This window comes from Nipponia nippon, unplaced genomic scaffold, assembly GCF_047370975.1.
Source record: "Nipponia nippon isolate SJK-2023a ecotype South Korea unplaced genomic scaffold, ASM4737097v1 scaffold_3, whole genome shotgun sequence".
In the NCBI taxonomy this organism is placed as follows: domain Eukaryota; kingdom Metazoa; phylum Chordata; class Aves; order Pelecaniformes; family Threskiornithidae; genus Nipponia; species Nipponia nippon.
In genome coordinates, this window is record NW_028262347.1 from 90,456,215 (window position 1) to 90,469,468 (window position 13,254).

At 38.2% G+C, this 13,254-nt stretch overlaps 1 protein-coding gene across 2 annotated transcripts in view; it reads right to left on the minus strand.

The window, feature by feature from the left end:
* Positions 1 to 577: 577 nt before the first annotated feature.
* The window catches only part of TET1 (tet methylcytosine dioxygenase 1), a 71,538-nt gene continuing 58,861 nt past the window's right edge, over positions 578 to 13,254 (minus strand). For both annotated transcript variants that reach the window (XM_087767733.1, XM_009465993.2), the window contains one exon: positions 578 to 11,781. In XM_087767733.1, coding sequence (XP_087623859.1) covers positions 10,640 to 11,781 — 1,142 coding nt within the window. In that variant the 3' untranslated portion in view covers positions 578 to 10,639. The remainder of the gene's footprint in view (positions 11,782 to 13,254) is intronic.

Genomic DNA, 13,254 nt, shown 5'->3' on the forward strand with positions numbered 1-13,254 from the left:
AAATGCATTTCTGCAGGTAACAATGGTTATTAGTGATAAGAGCAAAATTCCTGCAGGGAAAATGGCTCATAAAATGAAAATACTTGTATTAGCAACTATTTTCTTACTCCTCCCTTAAAAAGATGTTTCACTGACTTCTGTTTTACTGACTATAGGATAAATTATATAAACATACAGAATCTAAAGGCTAGTGTTTTCATGAGAGTAACTCCTTGCTACTGTCGGAACATCTTTGATGAGGTTCTCGGCACTCTCAGATATGCTGCAAGACTAGACTATTTCTAGCTTTAGAATCAGTCATTTTTTAATGCCTTCTCTAAAATTTCAAGCCATGTAATGGTTTGAAATGGGGCACACATGTAGCATTATACGCTGTATTACGAAGCAGGGCATTAACTTTGCTCGAAGTTGTACGGTACAGGCTTTCCTGGCCTACGTTTTTAGTCTTTACGTATGTCAGCGTGACTTTGTTTTGGTTTGTAGTGGGAAAACAACTTTCTTTTATTTCTCAAAGCATTTTACAAGAAGAAATGCATGAAAAATGCAGGAAAGAAAAATTAGACGACTAAGTGCAAAATAGAAGTATAAAATTTATTTAAAACCACCCACAAAGTTCTGTGTAATCAGGAATGATACAATTTGTAATAGTCTTTTTAAAAACTCATGACAAGATTTAAAATATATTTTCAATTACAGTATTCATTTAGCCTTATTCAGTTAGGACAATAAAAAAAAAAAAAAAAGAAAGTTTACGTTCTAAACAGATGAGACACACAAGAAAAATAGAACAGAACAGACAATTTCCACAACAACAATTTTTACATGTATGTTTCAATACTAGTATCAACATTTCAATGCATCTTGCTACATAAACATGAAATCATGTACAACAACTGCTTGCACCAAAAAACATAGCTTAATTAGATCTTTCAAGTAACATGCAGTCACAACTCACAAGTCTTCAAGTACTGCTGGTAAGGGTTCCCTTGTCTGCAAAGAAGATTTTCAGGTTCAGTTTCTCAGCTAGCGTAACTCTTCACAGCTTCACCAGACTCATGAAGCTATGCCCAGTTATACTAGGAAAGAATCAGGCCCCAAATGTTTTTTTGAGAAAAGAAGTAATTTTTATACTTTCTCCTGTAAATACTGTGACATAATGAAGTGCTTTTTCTTTCTGATTTTTTTCTCCCTGTACATCATCTTTTGTTGAAAAAAGTTAATTTTATGTTCCAGATCTAAATACAGTAGGTTGGTAACTGGAAATAATCCAAAACTGCAAATTCAAAGTTGAAAAATAAATATCAAATGCATCCCAAAGAAAGAAAGAAAAAGAAAGAGAGAACAGAAGGAAGAGAGAAGGAAAGAAAGAAAATGCTGACTTTTTTTTTTTTTTTGCTTTGGCATACTGTCAATCTTTTAATTTTGCAAAGCAGGAAAGAGTTCATTAGCCATAGCATTTCAGTACATTGTGTCCTTACATATAAATGTTCTTTCTTCCGACAGCAAATTCTGAACAGTATTTATGACCTGGTATGATACTGCCACGTTATGAAGAGCTGTCTCTTCCAAACTGAACAAATAATCGTAGAATAATTCATTGTTAAAGACTAAAATGTCTGCATGTTTGCATTGGTTAGAACTGGCTTTCTTTTAGTGGTATTGGGATATCACATTTGTTTTTCTTGCCGACAGTTATTTTTTTCATTTTGAGGACAAGAGATTCATGAAGTTCAGACGCTGCCTTTTGAGTTGCGTGGATTAGACTGGCATTCACAAAGTTAGTACGAAATCTGTTCTCATTAGGCTCTGCAGCATCACTGCCGTTTAGAAATTTAAGAATGAAAATATATTTCCCTCTCCTCAAACTTTTTTTGAAAGAGAAGTCTGCATTGCGTTGCATTGCATTTCATAACTGCAATGTTCTGGGGCACGACGCTTACTTACGTAAAGCTTCCACTGGCAGCAAGGGAAGCTCTGCGTGACTCACGCACGCAGGGCGGTGCCAACAGTTTCACTGTCGAGCATCACCACAGTTAGGGCAGTCAGAAAACGTTGGCTTTCAGCTTTGTCTCTCACAACTCACCCCAGTGTGACAACAGCACACAATACTGCACACCCTGTTGGGTCTTCAGTCAGAAAAGAATGGAGTTCAGTAGATTGTCACAACCCCATTTTATATAATCACGTAAAAGGGATCAAGTTATCATAAAGAGAAGCAAGTATTTTAAGAGAAACTACCAAAGCTTAGAAATAGTATTACTGACGACTCTGTGAGATTTCTGGCTAGGCCATTACCTAGAGGTACAAATCTTTTGCCATATTCTCTTTGTAGACCGTGTTGGGAAAAGGACAGCCAATGTAAGTGAATACTTAAAACCTGATAAAAGCCAGTTTCTTTTCAACCTGTATTTCTCAACTAAGAACAATCTGGATGTTACTTGGCCAGTATGTGCACAATAGGGATATCATGAAATTGATTTCAGATGATTGTACAAATCAGTCATTTGGTAACGGTTTTGATTTATACTACTGACCTTTTATACCATTATCAGTGTAATGGGATACTCCGAAGGATGTAAGCTAAATCGACACCCATTTAAGGCTCCTTTATCCTTTTAATGTGATGCAAAGGACAGTAGTATAAATGAGAATCAGGGCCTTCATTCTTATTTTAAGACGACTCTCAAACCCTAGACCCTTTTCCATTACAATATTATAATAAAAATACAGATATACATATAAAATATTGATCAGGTCACGAAACTTTCCACGACAGTATTCAAATGTTCTTGGCAACAACTGCAATACTGAACATCAAACTAGCAGTTCCCTTGCTCCACTGCAACAGCACGTCTTTGGAATAGAGTTCATCTGCGGTAACTGGTAACTCTGTAGATTAACTGCCCGATCTGTCCTCCTCCTTATGTATGCAGTTTTTTGCAGTCTACACCTGCGTCCTCTGACTTGATGAGAAAAGCTGGTAAGGTGTGCAAAGTGCCGAAAACGGCATTGTTCATCAGTCACACCGAAGAGAGCAAGTCACCTTCACGCTAAGTTATTTAGCACCCCAGTCTTGCATTCACTGCAAGTATGCTGTTGGAAGATTCTAGCACTTTAATGTAAGTATGTGTGGAAAAATTACACATATAATGGTCCAGTAGAAGAAAAGAGAAAAAGATACTGTTGTGGGAAGAACTGAGGATACAGCATCGAGAAGCATCTCATCTCTTTTAAAACTGAAGTTGTGAGTATGTGGTTAAACACTGCAAACAATGTTGGGATGATGAACTGGAGAACTGGACTGAAAAAAAGCATCCTGAAGTCTTCATGTCTCGGAAAGAGGAAAACAGCGACGCTCACACCCCTATACCCTTTAATGAAAGGCAGTAAGTACTTAATTCTTTTCTGCTCAAGCTCAATCAATTCCACTTGCTGCTACAGAGGAAGAACAACAACAACAACAACAAAAATCCATTGTTCCACTCTTTTTTCCAAGCAGTCCAAGTTAAGGCATTTAACTTATGCAATACTTGGGTTTCTCACAAGGACTATGACTGATCTCTGCACAGGGATGTAACCCGAAGATGTAAAGAAATGCTCCTGCTCTTGTGATTGTGCAGGGTCTGCAGCATCTGTCTTAGGTCTAAGATCTGAGCAGAGCTGGTGGAGTAACTCAAAAGAAAAGAGGGGATTCCACAGAGATGCTAGCAACAGAAGCAAACATCTTGTACTCTGAGAAGGGATGACTTTCCCTCCTCAGGGGGCGAGCAGTTTTCTAGTCTAGCAAAGTCTCTTTTGTTTGGCTACTTGCAGGTGTAAGAACAGAGTGTAACAATTACATCAAGAAATCCGAAAATTAACTGGAAAATTGATTATTTGATTTAAAAAGTAAGAAAACACTGATTGTGACAGATAATGAATTGTCCCTCTTTCCTGGAATGAAAAACATATCCACCTGCAATATTCTAGGCTCCCTATGAGAGAACATGAAGTAAAAAAAAAAAAACAAAACCTAGAACTGTCATACATAGAATAAAAGATGACTGAAAGAAATCGATTTTGGAAGAGTCATAAGGAGAATAAATTCTTACGATATTCCTGAGATGAAGACTGGCTGATTTACATAGAAAGCAGCGACAGGGTGCGTGGGGAATTCACGAGCCGGCTGACAGCTATACTGCTAATGCTGAGTACTGAAGGAGATCTGCAGAGGGATAGATAGGAAGAACTTCTGGAGTAGTTAGGAGCATTTAAAGCATTCAGCAGCAGGGTATAACGTGGTCTAGCGCTGACTGTGAAAACAGCTAACCACAGCAGACGATCCAGAAAGAGCCCATGGAGTGAGAAAGGTGGCTGTAGTATTCGGTGTCATCTGTACAGAGTAGAAAGTAATACCTACTAATCAACACTAGTCAAACTAAGTGTTCTTCAGGGAGACTACACAGCATTATGTAGAATTAAGTTTTCATAATTTAGTTTAGTATATAAATGACAGTATTAAACAAAAAGTTTTGCTCCCTCCTCTGAAAGCACCAAAAATGTTTTAATAGGGAAGTAATAAAGTAAATACAAAATACATTTTCAGCCACTCTTTAGAAGATGTGATCCCTATGTATACTGGTGCCTGATTAGATACTATTAGAAATCCTTGGTCTTTGAGAAAACCTCAAGTATAAAACTCTTTCCTTTACGTAATTATAATATTGCAGCAACATACTGGAGCAGCACGTAGACAACTTGTGAAAACTGTCTAACTAAACGTCAGGTAATACCAGAAGACAACGAAGCCAGTTTCTATTCTGTTCCACTAAGTAGCCACATCCCAGGACTTTTGACACTGGCCACTCTGTTTAAGATTAAAGCAGAACATAAACGTGTTACAGACTAAATTAAAAAGCTTACGAATGTAAAGTTAGATGTACCAAAAAAGCGTCAGTATAAAGAAGTACCCTGGCAACTACAACGTGTACAGAGAAGGCTGTCTCAAAAGCTAATTGTACCTTCACAGCTCTGCCTGCAACTTATTTGCACTGTGCATCCCATCAGCTTTCCACTTTCTCTATCTCTCTCTGATCGTGGGACGGAGCAGCAGACTGGCGGTGACAGCAGTGCTCGCGACCTTGTTCGTCTACACAGATTAAAGACAGAGTGACCAGCTTTCCCTCCTCTTTGTTTTGTTTGTTTGTTTGTTTTTTTCCTTAAACCAGTATACGCAGGCGGAGAACAAAGGAGAGCTTACTGTCTCCAGAGGAGCTGTGGCAAGAGATGAATTTGTACATATATCCACAGCTGTGTGACACGACAACACATCCTTACTGGTTAGAAACAACGCTGTAACACAGACGCTGCTGTGCAGTACCGTGGTGTCACAATAATCGATGGCAACTTTCTCTACAGTTTAGTTTTACAAAAAGATATTCCCTCTACACTTCCTCCTGAAAGTCAGATCAACACCTGATACAATTAAGAAGAAAGCCAGAACTTCCAGATGTGATTGGAGCGTTCCTCATCTCTAATTGTGTTATTTCAGATCAGATCATAGACAGCATCACGGGTCGCAGCTGGGCAGACACCTTTCACACAAGAAATAAACCACAACTTTATGGAAGATATGTCACAAAGACCCTGATCTGAATTTTAGGGACCACAATAGACCTGAAAGAGAGTTTGTTCAACACTGCCTGAATGTAATTGCTGCTACGTATCAAAAGTGTGGAAGTCGACATGCGATTTAGTTTTTCATATATCTGAGGGCACAGTAATTTCCTCCTGTTAACACAGAAATTACAGGATTTCTGTGGAAGAAAAGAACAAAATCATATATGTATAAATGGATTACAAAGCTGATGACTGCTTGGTAAAAGGAGCTGATTTCCACATGAGAGAAATTTCATGGGAAGTGAAAGGGCAAAATTGACCCTTCCTTTTAAATATAAAAACATGAAGATGCAGTTTGATTAGCATGCTTCCATACCATCTCTCTCTCATTGAACAACCTATCAGATAAGAAAAATCAAAAAAGCTGCCAAGAGCATGAGCCTGAAGGTGGTCTGAACCAGACCACCCTGCATGCCTGAAACTTGAGGTGAAGGTACTACGTCTCTCTACAGACCCTGAATCACGTCTCATGCTACAAACAATATAACCTCTGTGTTGGACCAGAAGTACAACATTTACTCCAAATCTCTCTTGATCTGTTCTTGCACAACCTATTAATTGTGGTAGGGTTGCAAGGGTCTGAGTCGGCACAGACTTTGGTCAACTGTATCCACATCCATCCAGTTAAACATGAAGATTGCCCGAAAGCTTGATGAATGAGCACATTGCAGTCAACGGGGCTGCAGCAACGTAAACAGGACCCAAATTTAACCCACCAAATTTAGCGTAATACTGCAATGATATTAAAAAGGTCTTTAAAAAACCCCAAACAGTTGTATGTTACAAATAACGTTAAGTACTAAAGAAGTTGTCATTTACCCATGCTTAACATAAAATGTTGCTTAAGATACTACAGTTATTTCCTGTTCTAAGTATAGAGAAGCACTGTCATAGGTAAGATAAGGACTTCTAACAGCAGTTATTCCTAAGTAAAAGTTAGCTTAGAAAGTCCTTAAAGAAAAATAATAACCTGCATACAACTGTTACAGCTAGAAAGTCACAAGTATTTGTAAGTTCTTAAAAAGCTTTTTGGATCTTGTGACTAAAATATTTCTAGAAATAATTTCTTCTATTTTCTGCAATACAACAGCATGTTACAAATCGGTAAGCGCAGAGAAACTGCACGAGTACAATTCACTGTTTAATTGGGCACGACTGCAGTGACTCCAACGGGGACTCGGTGAGTCAAACAGAACCGGCTCCTGCAGAAAGCACTACTCTGTCCCTCCAGAGCGAAGGTGGAGGGGTGGTACCGGACCAGTGGACAAAGGGACGAGAGACATTTCTTCTGGCAAGTCAGAGGTGTCCCATGTTGGATCACGACAGTTTTTGATAGCGTACTGTGACAAAGGATCAAAAGACAACCACACCCCACCACCAGCCCACACCGGAATCCATTTTCTGTTTTTTTTTCACCCAGAGCATAGTGCCAGCTGTTGGAAACCAAGTAAAATACGCAGGTTTGACCTAGCCAGCTACCTTAGTTTTAGATCCAGCTCCTCATCTGGCCATCCTGGATGGACTTTGTTAAGGGGTAAGAGCAAATTACAAGTGGTTGTGTGGGCTGCAAAGGAAAGCAACAGACCCACAGATTTGCAAATTTCAAGAGACAAATACTGTTATAAAATGACAACCTTACTCAAAACAACACAGTTTGTGTACACGACTGATAAATATTCTGAAGTGTTACAATAAATAGCACACAGTTGTAAAAACAGTAAATAGTTGCATTTTCTATACCGCAGTACAGCAACAGAAAATATTAGCTTCTCAAATCACAACCTGCTATGTGCCACAGCAGGCAACAGAAGTGGCCAGCTAACCTGCCTGCTAGGTCCACCTTGAAAAAGTAGTTACGTGATAGACAGTCAAGGAAAGAGCACCGCGAACGATATTTGATTGTATAGATGATATATTTTTCTCATGTAAGTAATCTTAATAAAGTAGTAACTGTGAGTTTTAGCACCTATCAGTTAATAGCGTTAACTATTACGTTAAGATATACTTCTCTCTGTTAGAATTGCCATTTCAAAAAAGGTAGACCTGGATTTACGGGAAGTCTATTGGTGCAGTCACTCGAGCGGTGACGTGCCGGGGCTACGTTCGGAGGTATCCGTTTAGATCCACCTTTCAGTTTCTCACTTCTTTGAGGGAAGCTGCTGGTTTTTCAATGGAACATTTTTATCTTGAAGTTTCCAATCATACCTAAGTTAAACACGGGCATTTATAGGGGAAGGTTCAAGTAAAAATGATCCGCTTTAACGATCTGAACATTTTAAAAGGTAAAAGAGATGGCTCTGTAACTTACTAGTTTTGTGTAGAAAAATTGTTATTCGCATGGGAGTGCTGAATGAGAAATGACTTTTTCGACTGGCATTATAGAAACTAAAGCTATCGGCACTATCAGTGAAACCAATAACCGAATCTTTTCTGTAAATGACCGAGCGTGGTGTCGGACAAGGGTTTTCAGATAGCAAACACATGAATGGAACAGCTAGAGAACGTACAGTACTACTTACTGTATGGACAGCTGGAATTCTTACTAATCTTCGGCTCACCAAAAATATACAAGTTTTAAAATGGAAATCTAAGGCACACAAAATACCATAATGATTTGATGTATACTGTATATTACATAGTCAAGAAGCATAAAACTGCTGGTACAAAACGATGGCATAATATTGTTTCTGTTTTATTATTATTTACAATCCCTTCATATCCTCTATTTGAACTAATATTAAGCTTTGAACTAAAATTTGCAGCATACCCGGTTTTTACAAATTTTACTTAAAATAGGTAAGATACAAAGAATGGGTTCAATTCGGCCATCCTCTGCCATCAACATTTTTGTTACTTTCGACAGGAATCTGTAGAATTGAACCCAAGGTCGTTACATAGTGATTGCTACTTCAGACCTTGCTCCTGCAAACACTACACGTGTGTACATTTATACAGGAGAACCGTCTCATCGATCTACAGCCGCATTTAAGTATTTGTAGCACCAAGGTCCTAACTGGCACTATGTGTTAAAAATGCAATTTATGTACTTTTCGTACCGAAACTGTAAATATAGCGCTTACAGTTCAACTTCTCAAGGAAAAAGCACCTTGTCTAGGTTTTAAATAAAGCAGGATCTAGATAGTTCATATTCCTCTGTTACAGCACCACTACATTATAATATTATCAAGTATATTATTAGTATATTTTCGCACTGGAAAACTCTGACCTCGTTATACCTACAGGTCACCCAGCTGGGGAGGACTCCGAGGCAGAATTAAGGTACAGCTTCGTCTCTGGGGCCTGATCCTGCAGCTCGCAGTCACGAGAGGAGTCCTGGCTTGAGCGGTCCTCCTGGCTCGGACCGGGCAGGTATGGCTACGCAGAGCTGTTCTCACGGAACAAGTTGCAGGATGAGGTCGGTCCTTAGCTAACATTGTCATTTGGTAATTTGTTTAAATAAATAAGTTTAAACAAGAAATACACAGGAGAGGAGAATCAGAAAGAAGAGTGGGATGCTACAGTATTTAAAAGCAATGGAGTGTCTGTTTTTCCTCTGGTTTAGCAAATAGTCATTTCATGATATGTCACTTTTTCAACAGAAATGGAGAACATAAATTTCATATGTTTGGAAGGAAGAATACAACCCTTTCTCTACATGAAATGTATAAATCACTTAAAAAATTTACAAAACATTTTTGTAAAAAAAAAAAAAAAAAAAAGGAACTTAGAAAGCTGGTGAATATTACAGGTGGGTTATTCTTAAGGAAAAATTTGCAGTTAAATATTAGAAATTTCATACTTTTCCAACGCTTCCTTTGTATTTTCCCCAAATTTTTTTTTTTTTTTTCCCAGAACAGAATAAGGCAACTCTAGGGGGTATTTTTTTTTTTATCCCAAAACAATCCTACCCCTGAGGCATTAGGAACATTTGGTTGTCATGTTAACTTATAATGCTCCAAACGAATGAGATTTATGCACTTATTGCTCAAAGAAATCGTAACAAATGCTGCCTTTAAAAAACCAAATAATATTCATAACTCCCAATAGCAACACACGTATTGACAAGACGTCTCCTAATTTCATGTTTGTACACTCTCTTGAAAATGATAAAATGTTTCTGTATTTTGTAACTGTTGTTTATATGCAACATAAAATCTTTGATGAAAAAGGGCAAGTCTAAAAACAATCACATATGCTATTAAGCATACATACTGCAGCTGTAACAATATGGAACTCTACACAGCAAGAATAAAATGATTTCTTCTGTAGAGTATGCACAAACCTTAGACAATATGATCCTTATACTATACTATTTCAAGTTAATTTTAAAAATAGAAAGTGCTTTTAAAATATATATTTACAGCTTAAAAACAACTTCCAGCCATCATTACCAATAACTTCATTTCATACATAATGACAAATCTAGAGAAGAAAATTCATTGGTTTTCTAAAAGATTTATCTGTAATTTGGACTATATAGCAATGGTTGGAAGTTGTTAAAGCAATGGCACCATGAAGTAATAATTCAGCTTATTTATTTTTAACTGTTTGATGTGGTTAAGCACCAAGAGCTGTGTAGAGCTATTACTGTATAACTTGATTTAACACCATAAAATGTGAACCTGTTAAAATCCCTATAAATGATTTTTGTAGTAAACAGACTTGATTTAAAGCACCAAAATATAAATTCCTAAAGGTAATAAACTGAATGATTCAATCAAGGTTAATAACCTAAACAAAATCTTTTTTAGAATGTATTAAAACTATACAACTTTTTTTTTTTTTTTTTGCTTAAAATGTGCTTGAGCACCACCAAATGTTAAAGTCACAGTTTAAGAAGAAATCCCCCCCCTTTTTTTACCTCAGCCTTAAAATGGTTGAGATGAGCAAATAGTAAACGACACGAGACTTGTTCTTTAACAGCACCTTAAAGAAACACTGTGTAACACTGCACCAAGAGGAGGCATTTGATACTTAAAACCTATGCCCAATGGTTGTAAGGCCCTGCAACTCGCGTAAGGGCATAAGAAGATACCGTTATTACGTTATCCTTAGTTACTGTTAATGCTCTGCGTGATGGAATTTGGTTGAACTCATTGTCTTCATAAAAAATATCTCTGTTTTCACTTGTTTGCTTTGTTTTCCGGCTGTTAGAGTTTAGTTGAGTGTTCTCCGTTCCTAATCTTTCCGCTTCTTTTTCTTTTTCTTTCGCCCTCTCAGCCATCTTTGCTTCCCACATGGCTAAACCATGTTTTGGCTCATTTAAATTTTTGTGTTGGTAGAAAACTAAAGAAATTCTCGTGGGATGATTGCGGTTGGGTTTTTTAATAGGTGTGGTAGCATGGAGTTCACGTCTTGCACATTCAATTAAGATAGAACCATGAGAAGGTGCCACAGCCACCCCGCCAATGTCATCATCCAAAAAATTGTGCTCGCTGTCTGACCACAATTCCTCAGCTTTTTCTTCAGAATCAGTCGGTTGTCCCAGTGCACTGTTTTGCTTTTCGTCACCACAGTCAAAATCGCACATCTGTTCCCGATGGGAGCTGCCCTTTTCCATTGGGCATCCATGGGAACAGTCAGCTTCGTTGCCGACTGCATCCTTTGCCGGGGAGCTGAGCGGTACTGACAAATCACAAGAGCTGATCATCTCTGAAGGAGGAGAATTGTCTAACTGAAGCTGACAATTCTGTTTGTCTGGCTGATGTTCAAGTATAGTGGGCAGGGGGTCTTTATGGGCTGGGGGGCCTGGAGCAGTGACCTCTGGAAGAATCGGTGGCACGCCATTCATCTTCTCATTCAGCAAAATTCCAGTATAATCTTTGACCGACACATCAAAGTTCTTACAATTAACATAAGGTGTCACGTGAGGTTGCTTACTACTGCATTCAAAATACCCGTAGGGAACTGAAAAATCTTGTTGAATATTAGTCACTGCTGTTAGGCCAGGCTTATGTGCTAAAGACGAATAAGGATGTAAACTATCCACCTTAAAAGGGGAGGAAGCCGTATACTGTTTTAATAAGGAGCAATTTTTAGTAGTGTTTGAAGTATGTTTCATGGCATAGAGGTGATCGGAAGTCTCCATTTTTATTCCAGGTTTTAAAGCGTCTGTTTTGTTCCCTAAAAAAAAAAAAAAAATGCACACCAAAGCATAAGTACTTTTCCTCACTTCGTTAATAAAATATACCTTTTGTAATATTTTCATACATGCTTTCTAATATGGAAGATACACATGATGACTACAGATTTTTCAAAATGGTTATTTTTAGCTTTTAGGGAATATCTCTACGACCGTAAGCGCATACATAATAACCTTGCTGAATTAACGCCTTAACCTTTTCCAGTCAGACTGCTGGTATATAAAATGGAAAGGTATTTCCCACAGGGATGAATAAAATAAACAGATAAAACTAAATAACCACTCAGTCCCGATTCACACAGCCCAATTCTACGCAAGTGCTTCCCAGCAGCTGCCTGCTGGCCTTCAGCACTGCCCGGGCCAGCAGGAAGCACTGTGTAAAGGTTTTTACAGAATGGACGAAATTTAGTCTGTCTGAAATTAAGCCTGCGAAACAATCAAAATTCTTGGCTGCCTTAACCCCATCTTATGACTGAAGGAAAAAGTGTGTTCATAGATTTTGTCCATTGCAGCAAAATAGTTACTGAGTTACAATGATTTGTGCATTAGCAAGTAACTACTCAGAAATTTTCTTTAAAAGGAAAAAAAAAAAAAAAAAAAAAGCATCTGGCAACATACTCCAGGTAAATCCATCCTTACAAAGCTGCATCATGTGATTTGGCTGTCTTCCATGTAATTGCCGCACAATAATTATTTCAGATCTTTGTGGAGACATATTTATTCAATTTATGTCAGCTCCCTAATCAATTTCTAGTCGTGGCCCCCTGCAGTTGTGCTTGTTTGTGGAACGGTCTCCTCAAGTGACTCATTCTCCTCATGGATAAGTTCAATCCAGGGTCCACTGGAGTAATGGGAAAGAATTCCATCGACTTTGATGGGCTTTGCAGCAGGCCCTGAAATTGCTTTACATGTGTTTTGCTGGCAAGCTGGCACCCCACAGAGAGCTCTCACATATTCTCATGAAAGACCGTCTCTGTCAGTGCTGCTTCTTTGTTCCATAAATACACAGAATGTTTAATTGCTTTACTGAATATAGAAGAACTATTGCTTCTTCTATTCTGTCTTCTAATAATTTATAAGTAGTGATGGATTAAAAAACATTGCTTCAATAGGAATGCAAAAAAGGCAAAGTGGGATAAAGTATGGACACAACAGTTAGTATGCAACTACTGAAGTTGTGGAGGAACATAAGGAAACCGCACCAACTCTTTAAAAACCTCTTCTATGAAATCAAACTCAAAGCATTTAATTTAATTGAGAACACCCCGCCAGACCAAGGCCTTCCTCCAAAAGATGTGAAACCCAGCACTTGAGAATTGCACTTTCCGTCATCTCTGAAGAGAGACCTACATTCTCTGAAAATCAGTTTTAACAACCCGCAGCACTCTCAAAACAGCTGTGGCTCCAGCAAATTCCCCATCTCTTGCCAGAAGCTCCTTGCCCTGCGGGGCGAA